The sequence below is a fragment of the Pseudorca crassidens genome, chromosome 9, assembly GCF_039906515.1.
Source record: "Pseudorca crassidens isolate mPseCra1 chromosome 9, mPseCra1.hap1, whole genome shotgun sequence".
In the NCBI taxonomy this organism is placed as follows: Eukaryota; Metazoa; Chordata; class Mammalia; order Artiodactyla; family Delphinidae; genus Pseudorca; species Pseudorca crassidens.
The window spans coordinates 52,683,475-52,707,896 of record NC_090304.1 but is presented as its reverse complement, the minus strand read 5'-3'; the positions used below and the strand labels follow the sequence as shown (position 1 = coordinate 52,707,896).

At 41.7% G+C, this 24,422-nt stretch overlaps 1 protein-coding gene and 1 long non-coding RNA gene across 5 annotated transcripts in view; one reads left to right on the top strand and one right to left on the bottom strand.

Moving 5' to 3' along the window:
* Nucleotides 1-24,422, top strand: part of C2CD3 (C2 domain containing 3 centriole elongation regulator) — a 128,752-nt gene that overhangs the window by 65,475 nt on the left and 38,855 nt on the right. For all 4 annotated transcript variants that reach the window (XR_010946177.1, XM_067750297.1, XM_067750298.1 and 1 more), the window contains exons 18-24: nt 1,396-1,579; nt 2,553-2,725; nt 3,823-3,946; nt 6,262-6,530; nt 7,028-7,117; nt 10,839-11,441; nt 13,484-13,822. Coding sequence is in view for 3 of the 4 variants with exons in the window: in XM_067750297.1 (XP_067606398.1) it covers nt 1,396-1,579; nt 2,553-2,725; nt 3,823-3,946; nt 6,262-6,530; nt 7,028-7,117; nt 10,839-11,441; nt 13,484-13,822 (1,782 nt within the window). In the remaining variant the exon portion in view is untranslated. The remainder of the gene's footprint in view (nt 1-1,395; nt 1,580-2,552; nt 2,726-3,822; nt 3,947-6,261; nt 6,531-7,027; nt 7,118-10,838; nt 11,442-13,483; nt 13,823-24,422) is intronic.
* Nucleotides 1-24,422, bottom strand: part of LOC137230609 (uncharacterized) — a 76,042-nt gene that overhangs the window by 46,600 nt on the left and 5,020 nt on the right. The window lies entirely within an intron of this gene.

The following is a 24,422-nucleotide window of genomic DNA, read 5'->3' as shown; positions in this document are numbered from 1 at the left end:
AATGGCTGAGGCCGCCCCACTAACAAGTGCCAAGGTTGGCATTCAAACACTGTCCAACTGGCCCCAGAGCCAGAGCCCCTGCACTACATTGCACTTTCCCTTGCCATCCCATCCTCTGGTCATCTCTGAGAGCTAAAACAAGAAGACAGAGTGTCACCTTGTTTGATCTCAGCTGGGAATGGGCAAGTTGGGTGACTCAAATTGTCTGCTATTCTGAGCATGTCCTTGAATAACCGTGAAAGTGCTGCCAGTATTGGTTTTGAGGTTCAAATAATGGACTTGTATCCGGGATATATTGATATAAAGAACTCTTACAAATCAGTAATGAAAAGACAACCCAATTTAAAAATGGGCAAAGGATCTGAATGGACACTTCTCTAAAGATATACAGATGGTCAATAAGTACATGAAAAGATGCTTAACATCATTGGTCATTTGGGGGATAAAGATCAAAACCACCACAAGATACCACTTCACACTCACTGAGATGGCTATAATTTTTTTAAAAACAGACTAGGGCTTCCCTGGTGGCACAGTGGTTCAGAGTCCGCCTGCCGATGCAGGGGACGTGGGTTCGTGCCTCAGTCCGGGAAGGTCCCAGATGCTGTGGAGCGGCTGGGCCCGTGAGCCATGGCTACTGAGCCTGCGCATCCGGAGCCTGTGCTCTGCAACGGGAGAGGCCACAGCAGTGAGAGGCCCGCGTACCGCAAAAATAAAATAAAAAGACTAATAAGGGTTGGTAAGGAAGTGAAGAAGTTGGAACTCTTACACGTTGTCTACCAACAAAGGAATCTCTTCTGTATTACCATGGCATCTCAGGGGACCAGAGCTGCTAGGGAAATGGACCTTGGTAGGAGTAATACAGTCAGAAGATACAGATTCCGGTTCCAGGTCTGTGACCTACTAGCTCTAAGACCTTTGGGTTGACTATGTAACATCAAGGTATCATATCCTCATCTGTGTAGTAGGAGAAATAATACCTGCTTTGTTTTCTTTACAGGAGTATTGTGAGGATAAAATTGAACAATACTGAATATTAACATACTGTAAAACTACATATAAAACACTTCTTTTATTTATTTATTTATTTAGGCTGCGTCAGGTCTTAGCTGCGGCTTGCGAGATCTTTCATTGCGGTATGTGGGCTTCTCTCTAGTTGTGGTCTGCAGGTTCCAGGACGTGCAGGCTCTGTAGTTGCGGCACGTGGGCTCAATAGTTGGCAGTGCGCGGGCTTAGTTGCCCCACGGCATGTGGGATCTTAGTTCCCCAACCAGGGATCGAACCCATGTCCTCTGCATTGGAAGGTGGATTCTTAACCACTGGGCCACCAGGGAAGTCCCTGCAAAGCACTAAGTGATGTGTTGGATTATTCTGAACTGCTTTTCTTTTCCAAAGGATTCACTCTGAAGCTTTTCAGATCTGCAGCCACACTCTGCATTCCAGACCCCATCTTTAATAGTGAGCACCGTCATTCTCTCCTGTTGCCAGCTGAAATTCCAGTGCAAAGGCTCCTACTCAGTGCCTTCTCTGCACATGGGCTTGTACCTGGAGGTGGAGTCCAGTTTGAAATCTGGTGCAGGTACAGTGTGGAGAACCCATGCCTGTGCCGAGGAAGGAAGTGCACAGTCACAGAGCATCCTTCCCTTAATTAGCCCAGGTTCAATTATAAGCAAGCAAAGAGCCCCCTTCTGCCCTGTTTAATATTATTTGGGTTTGATAATGACTCTTGTCTAGATTTTACTGAAATCTGTTCAGTTATTAGGCTCTTGGGAGCAGTTGTATCTCATACTTCTAACCACTACTTACATTTGGAAGAGAAGTTTTAGTTTTATCTCCTACTGTCACTTAAATGTATCAGTCACCTTTTTTCTGCTTCTCTTTCTGCCTTATATAGTTCAGGCCCTCACTATATCATGCCTAAATTATTGTAATACCCTCTTAACTGGTCTCCCCACTTCTAGAATCGTTTCTTGTAATCCGTTCTTCCCACCACCAGAAGAGTGGCCTTTGTAAAATATAATTCCACTCATGGCACAGACTTCGGCAGATTTCCAGGAAAGATAATGGCATGAATACAGATGTTTAACCTCCCCCTTTGCATCCTCACCCCCAAGAAACCAATTAAAATAATTTTAATGTGAGGAGGAACTAGAGTAGGTACTAACAGATCCTCATCACCCCTTCAAATTTGAGGGGCATGGGCCTGAAGCCATAGAAGAGATTGGAACTGCACTGCTTAGAACCACTTGTGCTGCAGGATGGATGCTTTCAGGAGTGGCAACTCCCAAAGGGCCAAGCCAGATGCAGATTCCTCAAACAGAAAACCTGTGAGAAGCTGGGCTTTGTCTTGAAGACAGGGTATAATTTATGGGGTTCTTCCTCCAAGTAATGGGCAGTAAATCCAGCCAGACACAACCACAGCTGTATACCAGAAATACAGAACAATCAGGCACCAAAGATAACTAGATACTGAAAGCTGATCCCTGGGGCAGAGTGAATCATTCATCCACCTTATTCTTTCAACTGACAGCTTGTGCTTTTGTGGCTTACAGGTACTATTATCCTAATGTGAGAGACCAGATGGTCGCCAAAGGAACCTTGCCATTATCGAGGATCTGTGCCATTGTAACCATGCAGCACCGTGAGGATGTGGGAATACAGACCTTTAATCTCCCTTTAACCCCCAGGCTTGAGAATAGGAATGAACTAAGGAACCAATCATCAGGTAATTGAAGACTAGTTTATCTTTCCCTAGCATATATAAATATCCCTTTTCTCTCGTAAATTAGTGATTCTTCACATTTTGTAGTACTTACCCTTTTAAGAATCTGATAAAAACTATGAGACACCTTCTCTTAGAAAAAGAGTGTAGAATATACACTGCAAATTTTGTATATAATTTTAGAAAATTCATAGTTATGTAGACTCTGTATATAAATGTTGCTTGTCTCATCTCACCTTTAACTTCAGCAAGCATTTGATAAGCCCTCATGGCATAAAACCTAAGTCTTATATAGGTGTACTCAGAGAATTATTATTCCAAGGCAACATGATGTAGATTGGAAGAATATAGTCAGCATGAACTGGGAATTCACTGTGAGGGAGGAAGAAGTCAGGATTTAAAGTTAGAAGGGATTAGTTAGAATTTAGAGTTTTCAATTATATCCTAATGGTTCCAGCTGGATGACCCACCCTCCAGATACATCATGAATAACTAGAATTAGCCTTCTAAATCAAGTTACTGTTCATTCTTACCAGAGAGTATCTGCCCATACAAAAGGTTTTATCTTGCTATGATTAAGATTGAGTTGTTCCTCCTGACCCTCACTGATCAGCTTGTTCTGTTGTTCCTTAAAGCTTTCCCTGAAATGTGATAGAATTTTTATAAAAGGATGGCATGTAAAGGTGTTTAAGGTGGTGGCAGTAGGAGGGTGACAGAAATATATGAGTGCAAAAACCTTTTTAAAGGTTTAAAAAAGAAGAAAGGTTAGAGTCCATCTCAATTCTATAAAAATAACTGGGATTAAGTTCTGCCTCTGATAGTTAATGTGATTTTGGCAAGCAGTTGAATCTCTGAGCCATAGTTTCTTGGATATAAAGTGAAAATAGTGACATCTGTTCTGCTTTATTAATCCTAAAGTACAATAATATAATGTGATTCTGACCACAGACAGATTGTTTCACTGCTAAGGCCCCATATTGTTCATTAGGATTATAGTGTTTATCCTCTTCCTTCCTTCCTGACTAGACTTGGGGTTTGGTAGAACAGAGATTATTCCAACCAACCTTCTTTTCATTTTTCCTTTTGCCCTCATTCTTTAGGTTTACTGGATGTGGGCCTAAGGTACAGGTGTACTCCAAGGACAGCAGAGGGAGTTCTTGCAGCCCGAGCTGTCTGCATCTCAGTCCAGATTATCAGAGCCTGTGGTTTGCAAGCAGCAGCCAAGTAAGTTCACCTTAGAAAAGCAATTCTCAAAGCAAACCTTTCTCCACTGCAGTCCACATGATATGTGATGCCCAAATAACGTAAAACTTTCTTGCATACAATTTCCAGTTTATTAAACACAACTCTACTCTTTTTCTCTTAAGAAAGCATGTAGGAATATAAGTGAATAAATCATTTGCAAATTTTGCTGTTTTAACTGTTATTAGCAATTTAGTTGCTTGACCTTGTCCAGCGATTTTATCCTCTACCCTACTTACCCTCTTATTCCCAAGGTCAGACCCTATGCCCACCAACCATGCCAGGACCAGTCACCACTACACCTCCTCAATAGTCTCTCATGTTCAGTCTCTGAGTACCAACTCCTATTTTTCTAGCTTATTCCCCTTTAGTCTGTTCTCAATACAGAAGCCAGTGATCTTATGAAAACTTAAATCAGGTCTTGACACACATCTACTTAAAACCCACCAATGCCTTTCCATCTCATTCAGAGTAAAAGCCAGAGTCTTTAAAATGGCTGTAAGACCCCACATGACCTGACCCCGTTATCTTTATGACCTCCTCTCTTCCTGGTAGTTGCTGCTCTACTCACTCCACCCCAGGCACTGGCTTTCTTGTTACTTCTGAACACACCATGCTCTTTTTCCCCTCAAGGCCTTTGTCTTGCTATTTTCTCTGCCCGAAACACTGTTTCTATGTATAAACAGCATGGCCCTCTCTTCCCTCCTTCAGGTCTTCACTCATTCTTCTCTCTAATTTGGACGTTCTTCCTCCTTTTGTCCTCTAAACAAGCTTCTGTTTTCTTCAAGACTTTGCAGCCTTCCTCTGTCTCTCCTACATATAGATAGAATTGGTGCTTTGTCCTTTGTCTCTTAGCACCTTGGTTGCAGCACATATCACTCTGTTTCAATTATTTGCATACATGAGTTTTCCTCACCTAGGCTGTGAGTTCCTACAGACAAAGGTACTGCCTGAACTCCTCTCTGTCCCTGCCACCACATAGCATAGTTCCAGCATGTATCAGGTGCCCAGTAAGGAGAACTAGATCACGACCCTGAGGCAGACTAGCTCACTTTGGACATGAATTCAAGAAAGAGGCAAGTGCTCCTTAACTTCAGATTATTTACCTTTAACTTCATAGTCGCTAAATAACTAATGGGATTACTTCCGTGTGAGATCTGACGCTGAAGTAGCTGGTAAAATGTTCAGTCTAATTAATATTTTTCCTCACTAAATTCTCCAAATAGACTTTTCCGATAATTGCTTGAGAACATCTTAGTGTTAATGAGATGCCAGGGCAGTTTTTTAATCATATTTTCCCATATATTCAAACTCTTGATGGTTTCTCATTGTCAGTAGCAGTGGTCTCCTAATTTTAATTTTACATTCCTATTAATAAAAAAATAAAAATTTAGCATACTCTCTAAATATGTGTATACTTATTCATGTATAAGTCATCTTCATGTACTACTACACTAATATATACACTATAAAATATACCAGAGAGTAGTAAAACTTTAATATATGAGATAACAACTCTAGAGGTTTTAATAATTTTTTCCTATGCTCAAATAGTTTACCCTATGAACCCCCTAGATTGTACTCACTCCACTTTAGGGTGGTGGTCAACAACAGGATAAGGTCCAACCTGCTTGCTCAACGTGGCATTTAAGACCCTTCAAAATATCTTAATCTGAGTCTTGAAAGAAGAGTAGGAGTTAATCATAATGCCCAAGAAAGCTGAAGACTATTCTGGTCAAAGAGAAGAACATGTGCAAAGGCCATGGAGGCATGAAACTTGTGTATAATGGAGTACCTGTTCTGGGTAAGACCCAGCCCAGGTCAGAATTCCTAAACATGGTGTTAAATTAACTACTGTTTAATTGACAGAGAAGGACTTGGAATTTCGATACTCAGTAGACCTCAGAGAGACTGAGTAATGGATAAGAAACTTAGTTGCTTTTCTCTCTGGGAACTTACAGGGAAAGTCAGATTAGATGGCAGGCAGTTTTTTGTAAGTCCCGCATTGGGTCTGTGTTGCGCTTTTAAGAAAAAAGGGCAAGAAGCCAGACCAGTACAATGGAGTGTCCTTGTAGTATCACTCTAGTAGGCAGATGAATATTGTCTCCCTCATATACACGTACACTGTAATATCAAGATTACTAAGAAAACACATAGTGACATTGCTAGAAGCCTAAACAGGAAACACATGGTTGGTTAGTGTTCTTGGTGGCCTTGTGGAAATGGTGATGTTTTCTAGGCAGTCAAGCTGATTTCTGATATTACCTCCTTCTCATTCCCACCCTTCTCCCCTACAGGGCTTTGGCTGAGCAGGAACCTGCTCTGCAGTTTAGTGCCACAGTCGGGGTCAATGCCTTTGTTACCACTCATCTGTCCTTCCTGCCCAAGGGAGAACAGCGCCAAACCCACCCTGTGGCCTGTTCCTTCTGCCCTGAGTTCTCCCATCACAGTGAATTCTCATGTAACTTGGTAACTCAGCACTGCAGTGGAGAAGCCTGTTTCCTGGCAGAGTTGTTGGAGTTTGCAGAAGTTACTTTTGCTATTTATCATGAAGATACCAAGTCAGGTGAGCACCAAATGACTCACAATTAAAATTAAAAAGGGCTCTGTTTTGAATGGTATAGCACTTCCTAGGAGATACATGCTGAAGTGTTTAGGGGTGAGGAGTCATATTTGCAACTTACTTCTGAAGGGTATAGCAGAAATATGTAGAATACGTATTGAGTGTTTGAGAGAATGTAGAGAGAGATAAAGCAAATGTGTCAAGATGTTAGTGGGTGAATCTAGGTGAAGAGTATATAGGAGTTCATTGTAGTATTCTTTTAACTTTTCTGTATGTCTGAATTTTTCAAAATTTAAGTGTGTGCATACACATACTTAATGATTTAATTAAAATGATTTAGAGGGCATTCAAGTTTTGACTGGAGCAAGATGATCTCTAATGCGTCTTCCAACACTGAAATTCACTGAGTGTAAGTGGAGGATTATATGGCTCTTTTGTAGTACAAGCCCTTTGGTCAGTAGACCATCAAATAATTTCTCTTTCTTTGTTTGATTTAACAGCCAGTGATATAACCAGTATCCGCTCATTCAAAGATTATCTGCTTGGAGTAGTAAAGATTCCAACAAAAGATCTGCTGATCAAGAGATCTGGTAGGGATCCTGGATTATCACTTTCTAATTCTACCCTTTCCCATTCACTTCCCTGCAAGAGATCTTCTTGTCTGGCTCTCTTGCAAGATATGCAAAAAAAAAAATAAAAATAAAAAACCCCTTAACACATGCTTCTGAATTCTCCCAAATACCTCAAAGGTTTTCCCAAAAACATTTTAAGTCCTTTCCTAATCATTTCAAAGACCTTCTAATAAAGCAAAGAAGCTCAAAACATTGTACTGTCATCTTACTCCAGGAAAGATAATGATGATGATACTATTTATAATAAATATGGCAATACCCATTGCATTATATAGCACTTTGTAAAATATTTTCTCAGATCTTTTTTGAGCTTCATGGTAACTCTTACTGATGGGGATACAGGATTATCTTTTTCTTTTTTTTTTTTTGCGGTATGCGGGCCTCTCACTGCTGTGGCCTCTCCCGTTGCGGAGCACAGGCTCCGGACGCGCAGGCTCAGCGGCCATGGCTTACGGGCCCAGCCGCTCCGCGGCATGTGGGATCTTCCCGGACCAGGGATCAAACCCGTGTCCCCTGCATCGGCAGGCGGACTCTCAACCACTGCGCCACCAGGGAAGCCCCAGGATTATCTTCATTTGACAGATGAGAAAACTTAGGCTTACAGAGGTTAAGTGATTTGTCAACCACACAGCCAGGTAGTAGAGTACTAGAAATCAAATCCAGATTTGCCCATTGTTTTTCACTATACCCTCCTCTCTCACTGAAGAAGGAATAAGGGTATGAGGTAAAGACCCAAAAGAAGGCACAACCACCAGGCAGTAGTCTGGAAATATTGGTCCCGTCCTACATTTTACTAGTCACCTTGACAGAGTGACCTTGACCTCTCTGAGCCCCACTTACCTTATGGATGGAGACTGTTAATGCTGACAAGTCTACAAGGTAGAAATCAATGAAATAGGATATATAAAGTACCTGACAAATAGTAGGCACTCAGTAAATGTTAGTTTTCCTTCTCTTGCCCATCTTCCTCCCTAGGATTGTATAATCTAGTTTCCAAAATTTTATCACACATCTCCCAAATTTAATTGTGAATTGAAGTTTGAGCAATACTCAATAAACAGGTACTATGTGCCTGCCAGAGAGAAGTCTCTACAACTTGATATAGGGTTCAAGTCTCACTTCTGTCACTAACTGTTTGTGATCTAGAACAAGTCACTTCATCTCTCAGATCCATAGTTTCCTCATCTCTAAAAATGGAAATAATAAGATGTTTGCAAGATTATCGAAGCATTCAATGAAATTATACACGTGAAAGATCTTTGCACAGGACAGGGCACATAGGACACCTCAGTTTCCTTCCTTCTGAAACTTACTACAGAGTTTGTCAGAGAATAGGCACCATCTGAGAAATCCCACCTTCACAAATTAAATTTAACCCCTTGGAAATAAACCTTTTAGACAGTTCGGCATGTATCATTGGTCTTATATTCAGAGTTATTCTAAAGTGAACATTGTGTTTTGTTTCTTCCTGCCAGTAATCTCAATTACAGAATCACAGAGCAAGAGGAATAATCTAATCCACTTACATGCTGAAGTGGTGTGAAATTTTTTATGTATTTGTACATTTTTCTGGGGATAACTTTCATTAGAGCCAAAGGGGTCTGTGACCAAATAATGTTAAGAAGCACTAGGTTGTGAGGAAATTAATACCCAAGTGATGAGAAATTACTAAAGCCAAAGCCATAGGTTCTTAGACCGACCAAGTCAAATGGAGTCATAGAGATCAACCTCCTCATTTCAGTGTCTTCATTTTATAAACGAAAACTTGGAAGGCCCAAAAAAATTAAATGCCTTTTCCAAAAATCATAACACCTTAAGTGTCCTTTGGCGAATTAATCTCAATAAGTCTGAATTTTCCCATCTATAATTTTTTTTGTGTGTGTGGTATGCGGGCCTCTCACTGTTGTGGCCTCTCCCGTTGCGGAGCACAGGCTCCGGACACGCAGGCTCAGCGGCCATGGCTCATGGGCCCAGCCACTCCACGGCATGTGGGATCTTCCCGGACCGGGGCACGAACCCGCGTCCCTTGCATCGGCAGGCGGACTCTCAACCACTGCGCCACCAGGGAAGCCCCCATCTATAATTTTAATTAATACAAAACCTTTCTCAGAAAATTGCTGTGAATATTATACCAATCCACAATCTATTTTACGTAATTATGAAATCCAAAAAGCTCAGAAAGTCAAAAGTTTTTTATTAACTCATTAAGCAGCCAAACCTGACCTCAACTGACATTATTTTCTGACTTAGGCCACTGCCTGATTATATAGCTTTATTGGAACACATTGTGCCCATTCATTTACATATTTTCTGTGTCCACTTTCTCACTACAACAACATAGCTGAATAGTTGCAACAGAGACCATATGGCCCAAAAGCCGAAAATACTTACTATCTGGCCTTTTACAGAATAAGTTTACCAACCCCTGACCTATGTGACCACTGGCTAGTACATAATATTCAGTTTATGTACCACAGTATCTTTCTAAAATCTGAAAATTTTTAAATTCAGAAACAAATCTGACGCTAAGCGTTCTAGATAAGATATTGTGAACCAGGACTTCCCTGGTGGCGCAGTGGTTAAGAAGCCGCCTGCCAATGCAGGGGACACGGGTTCGAGCCCTGGTCTGGGAAGATCCCACATGCTGTGGAGCAACTAAGCCTGCGAGCCACAACTACTGAGCCTGCGTGCCACAACTACTGAAGCCCGTGTGCCTAGAGCCTGTGCTCCGCAACAAGAGAAGCCACTGCAATGAGAAGCCCATGTACACCAACGAAGAGTAGCCCCCGGTCACCGCAACTAGAGAAAACCCACATGCGGCAAGGAAGACCCAATGCAGCCAAAAATAAATAAATAAATAAATAAAATTTAAGGGAAAAAAAAGATATTGTGAACCTATAATAGGTGGTGTGTAGACTTTAAAGCCAGCTAGACCTGGGTTCAAATCCTGGCTCTACTACCTGGTAGCTATAACGACTTGGGCAGGTCTCTTCCATTTCCTCATCTGCAAAATAGGGATTATTATCCCATTTAATCCTCAGAACTTCACAGGGTTATTAGAATTAAATGAAGTTATATGTATAAAGCATAAGAGAATTTCTGACACATAATAGATGCTCAGTAACAAGTAGCTAATATTTTAAATTGTTATTTTGAAATCTAGTGCCTGGTCCTTGGTATGTGTTCACTAAGTGGCAATTCCCTTGGTGAAAGACGCGGGGCTAGACCCCAGATCTCCTGACCTTGTCCCATGCCTTCTCCATTGTACTCATAGTACCATAATAATATTTCACATTTTTTATTTTCTTTCAAAGCTCTTCCAAAATCATTATCTCATTTGACAATTATAATAATGTTGTCTGGTAGGCAAGATCAGCACTATTTTTCCCATTTGTCAGGTAAGGAAATAGGACTGAGAGAAATTAATGGCTTACCCAGACTGAACCACTAGTTTTGGGCTGAGCCAAGAAGAAAATGCAGGTCTTCCAGCTCCAAGCCTTTGTTCTTCCACCTGATCTCATTGTCTTTCAGTGGTCAGATGAAACAAACTTCAATGCACTGTGGGTATATGTTTTCTCTTCTGTCTTGGGCCAGGGTGATAGTGGCTATGGGGTGGAAAGTGGCTAAGTCTTTTTACTTTTAAAACAATAATTGAAACATCTTCCTTTTCTTTCATAAGGGATCACAGGATGGTATCCTATCATTTTACCAGAAGAGGGGGCCCTGCCTCACGGCTTGGAGCTCATGCAGAAGATTGTGGGTGGTCTGGAGCTTTCCATTTCCTTCACCCATCCTGGAGACAGAGAGCGGGTGTTGGAAGCTGCTGAGCTATTGGGCTGGAGCTTTGAGAATAATCTGAAGGATTTTGTCAAGATGGATGAAGAGGAGCCAGCCACTGTTACCATCTCCACCCCGAGGCTTTGGCTGCCTATCCATTGCGTGCTGCTTGCTGGCCAGAAGCACATTCATAAGAATACATATTGCTACCTCCGCTACAAGCTGTACGATCATGAAGGCTTTTGGACCCCTCTCAAGAAGCCTAAGGAATCTGCAAACAAAAAGCAGGTCATGGTTACTTTCAAGGCATCCAAAAGAGCAGAAGTCTCTAGGAGCCCATCACTGCTTTGGTACTTCAGAGAGGAGAGGTTAGAGGTCCAAGTTTGGCGGGCTTATGGCAATGACAGTGTGGAGAGGCCCCATCAGACAGACAGCTGGATTGGCTCAGCCTATGTGGACCTGGCCAGACTTGGGGAGAGGTCAGCAAGGACACTAACTGTCAGTGGTAAGTGAGGAACCAGGCTTAGCACTTGTGGTTTGAGCAACTGCTGCTCCATGACAAGCACTGTGTGAGACACCCTCTCAGACATTATTTTATTTGATCCTCCCAGCAATCCTGTGAGGTAGGTATGAAACCTGTTTTTCAGTCATGAAAATGGAGGCTCAGGTAGGTTGGGTAACTGCCCAGGGTCACATGTTAGTAAGTGTTCTTTCCATTATTGCATGTTGAAAGATTAATAGTAATTTAGTAATACTTCTTAAAACTACAGAGATTTCAGAAAGAGGTTTGCTGGATGCTTTAAGAAGGGCATTATCTAGTGACAGTATACCTTAGTGGAGTCTAAGGTATACTGTCTGAGATCTAAGAACTGGTGCTGAACTTTGTAGCCTTAGACTACATCCAAATTCATAAGGTTGTTGCACCTAACATAGTGTCTAGAACATTGTAAGCCCTCAGTTAATACATGTAAAATAAAAATGAGTGAATTTAGGAGACTACCTTTAACCACCTGTATAAGAGCCTATATTATAATCTAGAATGTTGGTTTTAAAATACACTGAAAAGCATACCTGCTAATGAGATTAGGATATCCTCTCTCTCTGGTCAGCACATCTTGGAATCATAAAATCTACATGGTAATAAACTGGTTTGAAAGGAGGAAGGTAACATTTTGCAAGTGGCACTATGGGTGCTTTTCTTTAAAACATTTGTTCAGTATTTGCTACATGTACTTGGCCCTGGGAATTCAAAGATGAGTCAGAAATAGTTAATGAGCTTATAGTCTAATGGGAGAGTAGAAGAGTAAACAATTACAGCGAAGTATAAGAACTGTGAAAAAGGTATTCTCAGTGGCACTGTGGGAGCACAGGGACACAACATCTCTTTGGTTCAAGGACAGCATCCCAGTGGAAGTGATGATGCTTGACCTGAGTTACAGAGGATTTAGGAGTAAGTCACGAAAAGGAGGAAAGAAGGGCTTTCTAAACGGAAATAGCGTGGGTGAAGGCACAGAGGCAGGAAGCAGTTTGATACGTTTTAGGTGCCATGAGTAATTTGGTACTGCTGGATCACAGGATATATAGGTTGGGAAATGATGGGAGATGAAGCTAGACAGCTGGGCAGGAGTACTATGTTGAAGGCCTCTTCTAAGCAGGAGAGTTTAGACTTTTTTGTGAGAGCTATGGAAAGCTATTTTAACGGCTTCTGAAGAGAAGAGTGACACAGCTTTGCTTTCTAGATAGATAAGGCTGGCAACTATAGTACAGATTGGATTGGAGATGGCCAGACTAGACTCTTTACAAACGTCATATTTATTCATCTTAACATTCCTGTAAGGTTAGTTATTTCCCCCACTATACGGTTGAAGAAACTGAGTCACAACCCTATTTTAGCTCTGTTAGCCTTGTGCTCTGACCCTGTTGTTGAGCAGGTGGCCCAAGCTAAAGAAGGAGAACTGAGCATCTGGGTGATCATCCCAGATTCTCTGGTTCTCTCTGGACCCAGCAGGTATAACTCTGGCTCTGTTGAGCACCTCATCAAATGCTGTGTGCCCTGTTTTATCTGGGCTGGCCTAGAGTCACTTCAAAGAGACTACAGAAAAAGTCCGCGAAGTGTGGAAGGCTCACTTGAACTAAAGTTCTTAAAGACAGGCTTTTAACTTCACTCTGCTGGAGCAAGTAGGTTTGGGAAACTGAATATAGATTTAGGGATCAGAACTCAAACACAAATACCTCTTTTTATTGAGGGATACCAAAGGCAGTGTTCAACTTTTCAGATTGTCCATTCCCTCTTACTTTTCCACTCCCACCAGCTTTTTATCCTCTTGCCTTGAAGTCAGACCTCTCACTACTTTCCATTGTTGCAGGTAGTGATGGGGTGGGGGGAGGCAGTAAAAACTCTCACAGTGTGTGTTTCTTTGCAAATTGGTATATTAGGGCCTATAGCCCTGCCAAAGGAGAGAGGGCCACAAGCACCCTCAGAGAGCATCTCCAGGTTTAGAGAGTGTCCCTGCTTGCCTAGGCTTATCCTCCTTCATCCTCTTGCAGGTGTGTATCCTCTATTTGGACGAAATGCTTCCAACCTCTCAGGAGCTGCCTTGAGAGTTCATGTGGTTCTCTCCTCTCTTTCTTCACACCCTGGGCCCACTAATGAGCTGGACTCCATGGACTGCAGCAGCGCCAGTGAGTCTGAGCAGCTCCCCAGAGGAAATGATGAGCTCCAGCTCTCTCCACCACATGACCACCAGAAGTCTCCGGCCTCCACCCAGGTCCCCTGCAGCAGCACCACAGCTGAAGTCTGCCTGGCCCAGGAGGACCCTACTGCACTAGATGGAACTTTTGCAGTCAGTATCCTGGTAGAAAGAGCAATGCATTTGAGCTTGAAAGGTATGTTCTGCTCACTTATCCATAAACAGGTATCTGACTCCACAGGCTATGGTCCTGTCTTCACAAATCTTTCTGATCATGACAGGGTCTGGAAGAATTGTTAATCATCTTAATCATAATTATATATCTCAAGCCTAAAGGTTTAAGCCAAGTGAAAGCCTTTCTGAGGTCCTAAGTGGGCCTTGTCAGTTATCCTAATTTTGTGTATCATAAATTCCCCAGTCCAGAAACTTGAGTATCAGCTTAGATACTTCTCTTTTCCTTCTCCACCATCAAATCATCAGATCCATTAAAATTGCTGTATCTCTTAAATTTCTCTTAGATCTCTACCTTCTTCTCCATTCCTTCCAACTCAGGCCCTCTTCATTATGTACCTAGGGCCAAGGGTTCTTAGCATTGAATCCATAAGCCCACAGGGATCCAAGGATTAAAGTCAGGGTAGGTGAACTTGGATAGGAAAATAATTACATCTTTTTTTTTTTTTTTTTTTTTTTTTTTGCGGTACGCGGGCCTCTCACTGTTGTGGTCTCTCCCGTTGTGGAGCACAGGCTCTGGATGCGCAGGCTCATCAGCCATGGCTCACGGGCCCAGCCGCTCCACGACATGTGGGATCTTCCCGGACCGGGGCACGAACCCGTGTCCCCTGCATCGGCAGGCGGACTCTCAATCACTGCGCCACCAGGGAATCCCATACATCTTTATTTTTATTAATCTCTAACTAAAATTGAACATTTCCTCTAGTTGTGAGTGTAGGCAATAGACCCTAGTAATATTAACAGTACCTGTGATGTTGTCAACAATAGAAATCACAGGTATTGCATATCACATTTTAGTTACTGCAGATATCTTGGAATATCATCTATACCTGTCATTACTTCAAAATTACAGTAGTTATTAAACCTACAGTTAGATCTTGTTGTGCATTAATAAAACTATAGTGATTACTATGTCACTTTTTTAATGTCTTGATAACTTACGCCAATATAATTTCATTTCTTTGTAATCTTATGTATTTTACAATTAGCATTAAAAATATATATATGGGCTTCCCTAGTGGCGCAGTGGTTGAGAGTCTGCCTGCCAATGCAGGGGACATGGGTTCGTGCCCCAGTCCGGGAAGATCCCACATGCCGCGGAGTGGCTGGGCCTGTGAGCCATGGCCGCTGAGCCTGTGCGTCTGGAGCCTGTGCTCCGCAATGGGAGAGACCACAACAGTGAGAGGCCCGCGTACAGCAAAAAAAATATATATATATACACACACACACACACACACACACACACACACATATATATATATATATATATATATATATATATATATATTAGAAGAGGCCCATAGACTTCACCAGACAGCCAAAGTAATCCATGGCACAAGGAACCCCTGCCCTACTTTTTATTCAGCCTTGTAATCTCTCCTAAAATTTTCCCTTTTGCCATCACCCTTCTCTTTTGCCTGCTTAATTCCCACTCCTCTCTCAAGACTCAGCTCAAAGCAAACATCACCATTTACCAGAGTTTCTCTGACATAAAGGCTGCCTCCTGTTTGCTCTCCTAGCACTTTTGCCCTTTTTATCGTAACATATATCACATGTACTAACATTGTTTGCATGATTTTCTTCTCCACTAGGTAGGGGCTGTTTAAGAACAAAGACCTTATCTCATTCATTTATTCATTCATTATTCATTCATTCAGCAACAAAACTTATGTCATATTTGCTATATTTGAGCACTGTCCATGGTGCTGGGGATAAAGCAATGAACAAAACAGACAAAATAGTGCCCTTGTGGAGCTTACATTCTAGTAGGAGTGTATTCAGCCCTGTATTTCCAGTAAGTTGTGTGTGTTTGTGACTTTGAGCAAGTTACTGTCTCTCTGTTGAATTTCTCATCTGTAAACAGCTGTGATTAACAGTTCTGAGGTGTGTGATGGTTCTGAGAGCCAGAAAACCATAGCCTTATGAGTCCAGAAGGTTTAAATATACATCTTCTGGTTTGGCCTCCCTACTCGGTTCCTATCAATTCTGTGTTGCCTCAGTGTTTCTGTGTATCCTTATTACTTTGGAACAGAAACAGAATTCATGCTCCTAGTAACTGTTGTCTGTCTTTCATTTCTATTTCTCCATATACACACTACAAACAGACATTACTTCCAGGATTATAAGCTTCTACAAAGACTCTGAGGTTCTCATCCTTCTCATAACCTTTGTGTGTCAGAGACCCTGAAACATTCTATCTCAGGACAAAATCTTCTCCACATAGTCTTGCTGTGCTGTATTAGAGATACTGAGGTCCATACTGTATGAGTCACAAAGTTGGGAAACAGTTTTTGCTTTTTTACTGCCCTACCAAAGCAGCCCATTTGTGACAAGTCTGATTTGTAAAAACTGAATTTTTTAAAAAGAGAAAAATCGGGCTTCCCTGGTGGCGCAGTGGTTGAGAGTCCGCCTGCTGATGCAGGGGACATGGGTTCGTGCCCCGGTCTGGGAAGATCCCACATGCCGCAGAGCGGCTAGGCCCGTGAGCCATGGCCACTGAGCCTGCGCATCCGGAGCCTGTGCTCCACAACAGGAGAGGCCACAACAGTGAGAGGCCCGCGTACCACAAAAAAAATAATAAAAAATAAAACAACAACAAAAAAAAAAACAAAAAAAAAAGAGAGAAAAATCAATACATGAATGAATTTAAGGAAAGCACAAAAAAAGCTTTGATTTTTTGCAAGAACTGTTTTGGTTTTTTGTTTTTGCATTGAAAATAAAATTTAACGTGCAAAAATATGGTTATGTTCCATTTCAGGGGTTGCCCCCATATTGCAAAAAGCAAATATACTTGTAACTTCTCAATTAGAGTTACATTCTTTAAATGCAGCTTGACAATTGACAATAGTTCATTGAGCATCTCCTTGTGCCAAATTTTATTCTTTTTTGTACATTAATTATCTCATTTAATCCTTACCACAGTGGGGTTATTTTATGAACAGATTACAGTACATACCCATTTTATGAATGAGGAAACTGAAGCTCAGAAAGGTAAAATGACTTGAGTTACACAGTTAATAAGCTCTACAGAGCTGCAATTTGAATCCAGCTATCTCTGGACCTAAAACCCGTGCTCTTTCCTCTATACCATCCTGACTCTTAGGTATGAGATAAACCGTGTTTACCAGTTGGTCCTGTTTACTCTCTGTATTTAAAAGGGTGCTTATGTACTATACACCCAGTCCTGTGCTTATATTGCAAGAATGGTTGTTCAGTTCATCAGGTAGTAAATCTGTGCCAGGCCAGTGCCAGGTACAGAAAGTGCAGAGCAAATGACACATGGTTTCTGTCCTCCAAGAGCTGATAACCCAGATAAGGGGATTAGCAGCTACATGATTATTGATGTATAAAGGAGAATGCTCTAAGGACCAGAAGGATAGGTAGTACAATATCTAGTGTCTAGACATGCAGATGGCCAAGAAGCACATGAAAAGCTGTTGAACATCACTAATTATTAGAGAAATGCAAGTCAAAACTACAATGAGGTATCACCTCACACCAGTTAGAATGGGCATCATCAGAAAATCTACAAACAAGAAATGCTGGAGAGGATGTGAAGAAAAGGGAACCCTCTTGCACTGTTGGTGGGAATGTAAATTGATACAGCCACTGTGGAGAACAGTATGGAAGTTCCTTAAAAAGCTAAAAATAGAATTACCATATGACCCAGCAATCCCACTACTGGGCCTATACCCAGAGAAAACCATAATTCAAAAAGACACATGCACCCCAATGTTCATTGCAGCACTATTTACCATAGCCAGGTCATGGAAGCAAACTAAATGCCCATCGACAGATGAATGGATAAAGAAGATGTGGTACATATATACCATGGAATATTACTTAGCCATAAAAAGGAACAAAATTGGGTCATTTGTAGAGACATGGATGGACCTAGAGACTGTCATACAGAGTGAAGTAAGTCAGAAGGAGAAAAACAAATATCGTATATTAGCGCATGTACATGGAACCTAGAAAAATGGTACAGATGAACTGGTTTGCAGGGCAGAAATAGAGACACAGATGTAGAGAACAAACATATGGACACCAAGCGGGGAAAGTGGTGGGGGGATGGTGGTGGTGTGATGAATTGGGCGATTGGGATTGACATATATACACTAATATGTATAAAATAGATAACTAATAAGAACCTGCTGTATAAAAAATAAATAAAATTCAAAAAAAGCACAAAAATTATATATCTAGTGTCTAGAGAGTTTAGAAACAGAGAAATAAGACATGTCTAAGAAATCAGAACTTTTTAGAATGAATATGATTTCAGAAAGGTGGGAATGAAATTCTAGGTGGTTATCTCAACTTGAATGAAGATATTGAAGTGGGAAAGTGTGTGTTCTAGGCCTACTTGGAGCAAACATGGGGAATTGTGGTGGCAGTTGATCCTCTTTGGCTGAAGTTCTTGGTCATTACAAGGGATCTATAGAGAATCACGAAGATATAAATAAGAAAATTGCTGAACTGCAGCAAGGGCTCAACTAAGACTAATTGACATGATTTTAGAGTGGCAGTGGACATACTGGTGGCACAATGCTGACTTTTTCCAGCAGTGCTTGGTTTCCTTTCCCTTCCAATTGTAACATATGGCAAGCCATTCCCTGGGCCTTTGCTCATGAACCTTTCTTAGCCAGGATTCCTTTCTCCCTTCCCCAGTTACCAAATTCTCCCCAACATCCTGCTCTTCCTCTTAGGCACCCTGTTCCAGCCACACTGGCCTCTTTGCTTTTTCTTAAATGTATAGGCAGACTCCTGCTTGGGGCCTTTGAATCTGGTGTTCTCTCTGTGCCTGGAATATTCTTCACTCCTGGCCTGTCTTTACTGAAATCACCGGCTCAGCAAGACCTTCCTTGGTCACCCATCTAAAATTACAGCCTTTCTCCAACAATACCTGTCCCTCTTTCCTGCTTTATTTTTTCCTATGGCCTTTAAATAGTGTATTTTGTTTATTTTCTGTCTTTCTAGAAAAAGAAAAGTCCTACAGAGACAGAAATTTTTTGTTTTATTTACTGCTAAATCCCCAACACCTAGAACTGTGTCTGACACATAATAAGCAGTAAATATCTGTTAAATGAGGAAGCAGATGAATATGAGACCTTGCTCAAATGCCCTTTTTCTCCTTTTAATACGTTCTCTGATTTTATGCTTTGCCTCTACTGCAGGAAAGTTGCTTATGTGGAAATTTAGCAGAGGAGAAGTTGCAGGGATTAATGGATTCATTCAACAAATAGTTATTAAGCTTCCACTGTGTCTAATACAGGGTATAGGATCATGTCCTCTTACACAGAAGGTTTTTGTCACCTTTTCTCTATTCTCACTGCTTCCTTGCTTGTTCAGCCTTCAGAAACTTGGACTAATGGGGTAGCCCTTTCAATGATTGCTGCGAATAATATTCTCTTTCAATATCTTTTTCATTATACTACTGAGGTTATACTTATTACTTTGTACTGAAAATGTTTCTTAATGTGTCTCTCCACTAGGCTGCCTGTTCCTTGGGGACAGGGACTGTGAGTTTATTTCTGTATCTCAACACCTGGGTCTTCCTGATGCAACTAAGCAAGCCTAATGTCTTCTTGTTTGTGAATATGATGCTCAACACCTCTCATATTTCTGGTATGAGTTACAAATCTGTAAATCACTTGTTATTTGGCCTCTTTCCATTTAGCCAGGGTAGATCAAGCTTCAGAGTGGATACTTTCAGAGGTCTCTTGTCTCCCAAGTCCTACCCTTGCAGTGATAGGCCCATATAGTCCTTCACCCTGCAAATATTTATGCTTCAGTCAGACCCTGTGCTGGGCCCTGAGTGTACAGACCTGCCCATCATCTCTCTGAAATTGCCTTTCAAATGATGATATAATAGAAAGACTTCTGGAATGGGAGTCAAAAGACTGACTTCTGGCCCTAGCTAAGCCATTAACTTGCTTAGTGACTTTGGGCAAACCCAGTTCTCTTTTCCTCAGCTGTGAAATGTGATGGTCATATAAGATCATCTCTAAGATTCTCTTCACCTCTCATCTTCTAAGAATATGGAGCTGAGGGCAGCATATCCCACACTCTGTGAGTCAGCTATAAATGGCCAAACTTCTGTGAAAACCATGTAGATGCTTCCTTAATATCCACGTTGGCTGTCCTCCTGCCTTCAACAGTGTTCTCTTTGTGTCTGTCCGTCTCATGCCTTAGAAGCTTCTTGCTTGAGGAAGGAAACGAATGATTCCTAGTGCAAAGCTGCATGCAGAGGATTCACTAACAGCCCTGAATTATGCCTTAAACCTGAGGCAGCATAGTCCCCACTGTGGTCCTGGTTCTGAAATACAAGAGTTTCTTGGATACTTTTGTTAGAAAAAGCTCTAAGGAACCTTCAAGAATCAGCTTCAGTACTTATAAGACTTGTGTACTTATACTCAACATGACCGGTATCTCTAGCCCTGTCTTACAAATGAGGCAATCAAGGAACAGAAAGGTAAAGTGATTTGAGGTAATCTAAATTATACTCAGTGAAAATCAAAACCATCTTCAGTATCATCATCCTTTAGAGGCTCTCTTTCAACTACCCAGGCAGGGTTACGGGTCCTTCTCTGTTCCCACAGTCCCCTGTGCTTTTGGCATAGTCTTTATCTTATTGTATTATAATTATCTGTGTGTCTGCCTGCAGATCAAGAATCAGATCTGACTCATCTGTGCAGGTGTGCCACAGAGCAGCTGTCAGTTAATGTTAGCTTAACAAAACTGAACTAGGTTTTTATTAACATAAAAATTTGGGCATTGCTTGAGGGAAAGTTTCCATCTGTTCACTCCAGGCCAGAGGGAGAGCTTTTCTCTTAACCAGGTAGAATTAATTAGAAGTATTGCAATGGAACATCCCTGGAATAGGAGTTAGGAAACCTGGCTGGATCTTCCAAATGCTAGTTTACCAGATGTGTGATGAGCAAGCCACTTTACCCCTCTGTTCCTTGGTTGCCTTATTTGTAAAATAGAGAAAGATACACCCATCTTGTGTGATTATCAGGGATGTCATCAGCACAAGTTTAGTACTGATAAGAAAACTGTAAGCTGTAAAGTGTTAAAAATAAGGGGTTGTTATTTTAATCTCATTGAAGCAATCGTACCATTTTTTGATGCATAAAACTACTACTTTTCATACTTATGTAAAACATAGGAAATCCAGTGAAAACTCTTAAAATGGTAAAGCTGGTTCATCTCAAGTCCTCTTAACTGCTCTCAATGTGTGTCCCAACCCAGTAGGAAGTATAGCAATTTTCATCTCGGCTGCCTCCAAAAGTATATCAGAACTTGACCTTTTCCAGGAAGGTAAACAGGCCCAGCTAAATTTCCAACCACAAGAGGAGAGCCAGGGAAACCTGATAGACCCCAGCAGATTTCTTTGTCACCTGCTTCTTTGGCTGAAAGGAGTATTTCTGTTCAAGACTGAATAAGGACACTTTTTTTCCAAAGTAAAAATAGTACTTCTCTTTCAGGGACTTTAGCAAATAGCAGCCTCAAAAATAACGAACCTTAAAAGGGGGGGTTGAGGTATGAGAGAGAGATCTGAGCAGTATTGGTATATATCTAGAATCATAGAATTTTATCGTAGGAAGTAATGTGAGAGCACATGTTTCTGATGAAGAAACTTGATGCCCAGAGAGCCAGAATGAAGTACCCAATATGTCACAGTAAATCAGTGGCAGAGTACACCAGAACCGAGGGGTCCTGTCTCAGAACTACAGTTGGTCCTCTCTGCTGATTTCTCTCAGAGCTTTCCTGAGCAGATGCTGCTGTCCTCTGCTGGCGCACACGGCACACACACAAGGCAGCTTCTCTCTCTTCTCCAACCCTGGCAGTCATCTGTAGACAAAGGGCAGCAGGGAGTCTGCAAACCTTTAATAAGGGCCGTGGGCCTGCTTTGTGCATTAGTTTAGTGAGGGAAACACAAACACACACAGTTTATTGTAGAATACTATGGAAGCTGTCAGTATAGAGGCAGATTATCTCTCCCTAGCTGTGAGGATTTATGACATTCTGTTGGAAGAAATCAGTTGAGAAGCTTGAGACCTATTAATACTAAGGAAAATGAGAGACAGAGAGAGAGGTGAGATTGAGAGAGAGATGGAAGCTGTGTCAGGGAGAGTACAGTTACAGGAAACAACTCCCTCCAGCCATTTTATTTACCTATTTTTATATATTTATTTATTTATTTTTGGCTGTGTTCGGTCTTCATTGCTGCGCGCAGGCTTTCTCTCATTGCGGCAAGCAGGGGCTATTCTTCGTTGCGGTGTGCGGGCTTCTCGTTGCAGTGGCTTCTTTTGTTGTGGAGCACGGACTCTAGGCGCGTGGGCTTCAGTAGTTGTGGCACATGGGCTCAGTAGTTGGGGCTCATGGGCTCTAGAGCGCAGGCTCAGTAGTTGTGGTGCAAGGGCTTAGTTGCTCCGCGGCATGTGGGATCCTCCCAGACCAGGGCTTGAGCCCATGCCCCCTGCATTGGCAGTCAGATTCTTAACTACTGCGCCACCAGGGAAGTCCCACTCCAGCCATTTTAAACAGAGAGGAGTTTAATATAGATTATTAAGGTACTTTAAGTTATTGGAAGGGCTCAGGGAGTGGGCTCTAGGCTAAGCTTTCAGGAGAGAACCAGTAGATCTTTTAAATTTGAAATACAGTGCCAACACTGCAGCCCAGTGATCGGAAACTCTCATCAGCACTATTGACATCGGGCCTCTGGGGCCTCAGGGACCAAACCCTGGAGCAGAAAACTCTGTCATCCTTGCTAGTAGTAAAAGCAAAAGGGAAAGGAACATGTCCTCTGCCTCACGTCTGCCTTCCAGATCTGTTGTAATGGCATATAACAGATAGAGACCAATTTGTATCCATACTCTAGCACAAAAGAGTCTGTGACCCTTTCAATCTCTACAATAAAGGAATACAATACAGTAAAAGTGGGGGTGGATGCTGAGCAAGTCAGTCCATGTAATACTGTTGAGTTTCACAAAAATAAAACTTTTTTAAGAAGATAGCTCACTAGATAAAGGTACCATTAGTGCTATTCTGTACATTTTACATTAGTAACGACGGGTGCTATATTATTGATTTCCATTAACTATTCTTTGCTTACTACCATTTTATTAGAATCATTTTTTCCTGCTCTTTCAAGAATATGCTTGTAAACTGGTTTTGCCAGGTTGTAGCCAGTGGTTTTTTGTTTTATTTTGTTCCTCCTGTAGTTCTTCTGTGTATCTTAGTGTTTCTCTGCCTGCTGGTTAAGCCTTTCTCCGGGTCCTGCTTTGTTGACAGCTCTTGCACACACCTCAGCTCCCTCCTGCCTCGCAGCCACTACCAGCTCTCACTTCTAAGGCTAGCATTCCTCTTCCTCCTCTTCAGTTCTCTTTCCCAAGGCCTCCTTGCAAAATCTCCACTCCTTTGTCTCTGTTCATCACCCATTTTCTTTCTTTATTAATTATCCCCAGTAAGAGGGACTAAAAAGTAATGCCATCTGGTCTGGTTGTTAGAAGTCACGATGTTAAATAACATGACGTAAATTTTTTACCAAGATTTGGGGGGAAAATATCATTTTTAGTTTAAACAAATAGGGCTATAGTAAGGAAGATAATGTAAAATCCTCATGAAATTTTAGATAAAATACAAGCCTGTTAATAGATGTCATGTGTGTTGTTGCTCTTTCAAGGCAACAAGAACCCCAGTGCTCCAGATTTTAGTATTTACTTGTCTCTAGAAGTTGTTACTTTGGTGGGAAAATTTGAAAAGAATTGGTCTACTCTAATACAAATTAGAGAACAGACTTGTGGTTGCCAAGGGGAAGGGGGGTGGGGGAGGGAAGGACTAGGAATGTGGGATTAGCAGATGTAAACTATTATATGTAGGATGGATAAACAAAAGTTCTACCGTAGAGCACAGGGGACCATATTCAATATCCTGTGATAAACCATCATGGAAAAAATATTTTTTAAAATGCCTGTGTGTGTATAACTGAGTCACTTTGCTATACAGCAGAGATTGCCACAACATTGTAAATCAACTATACTTTAATAAAAAATAAAATAAATTTTTTTTTAAAAAGCACTTACTAAAACTACAAAAAAAAATTGTTCTACTCTAATGGAAATTCTTTTGGTTGAGGAAAACATAGCAAAGCAAAATTGCAGGCACTTCTGTTTCCCTAAAGAATGTTGAAGTTGGAGAGATCTAATGATGGGGGTATAACGTTCAGAGATTCTGCCTAGAGAGTCAAGAGAGGTTTCTCAGAGTAGAAGGTACTAGAGTCTGTCTTTGCGTTACGCGGGCCTCTCACTGTTGTGGCCTCTCCTGTGGCGGAGCACAGGCTCCGGATGCGCAGGCTCAGAGGCCATGGCTCACGGGCCCAGCCGCTCCGCGGCATGTGAGATCTTCCCGGACCGGGGCATGAACCCGTGTCCCCTGCATCGGCAGGCGGACTCTCAACCACTGCGCCACCAGGGAAGCCCTAGAGTCTGTCTTTTAAAGGCTACTTATTAAATGTTACACTGCTTGTGGAGGGGAGTAAAAATCAGCATTCCTCAGTATAA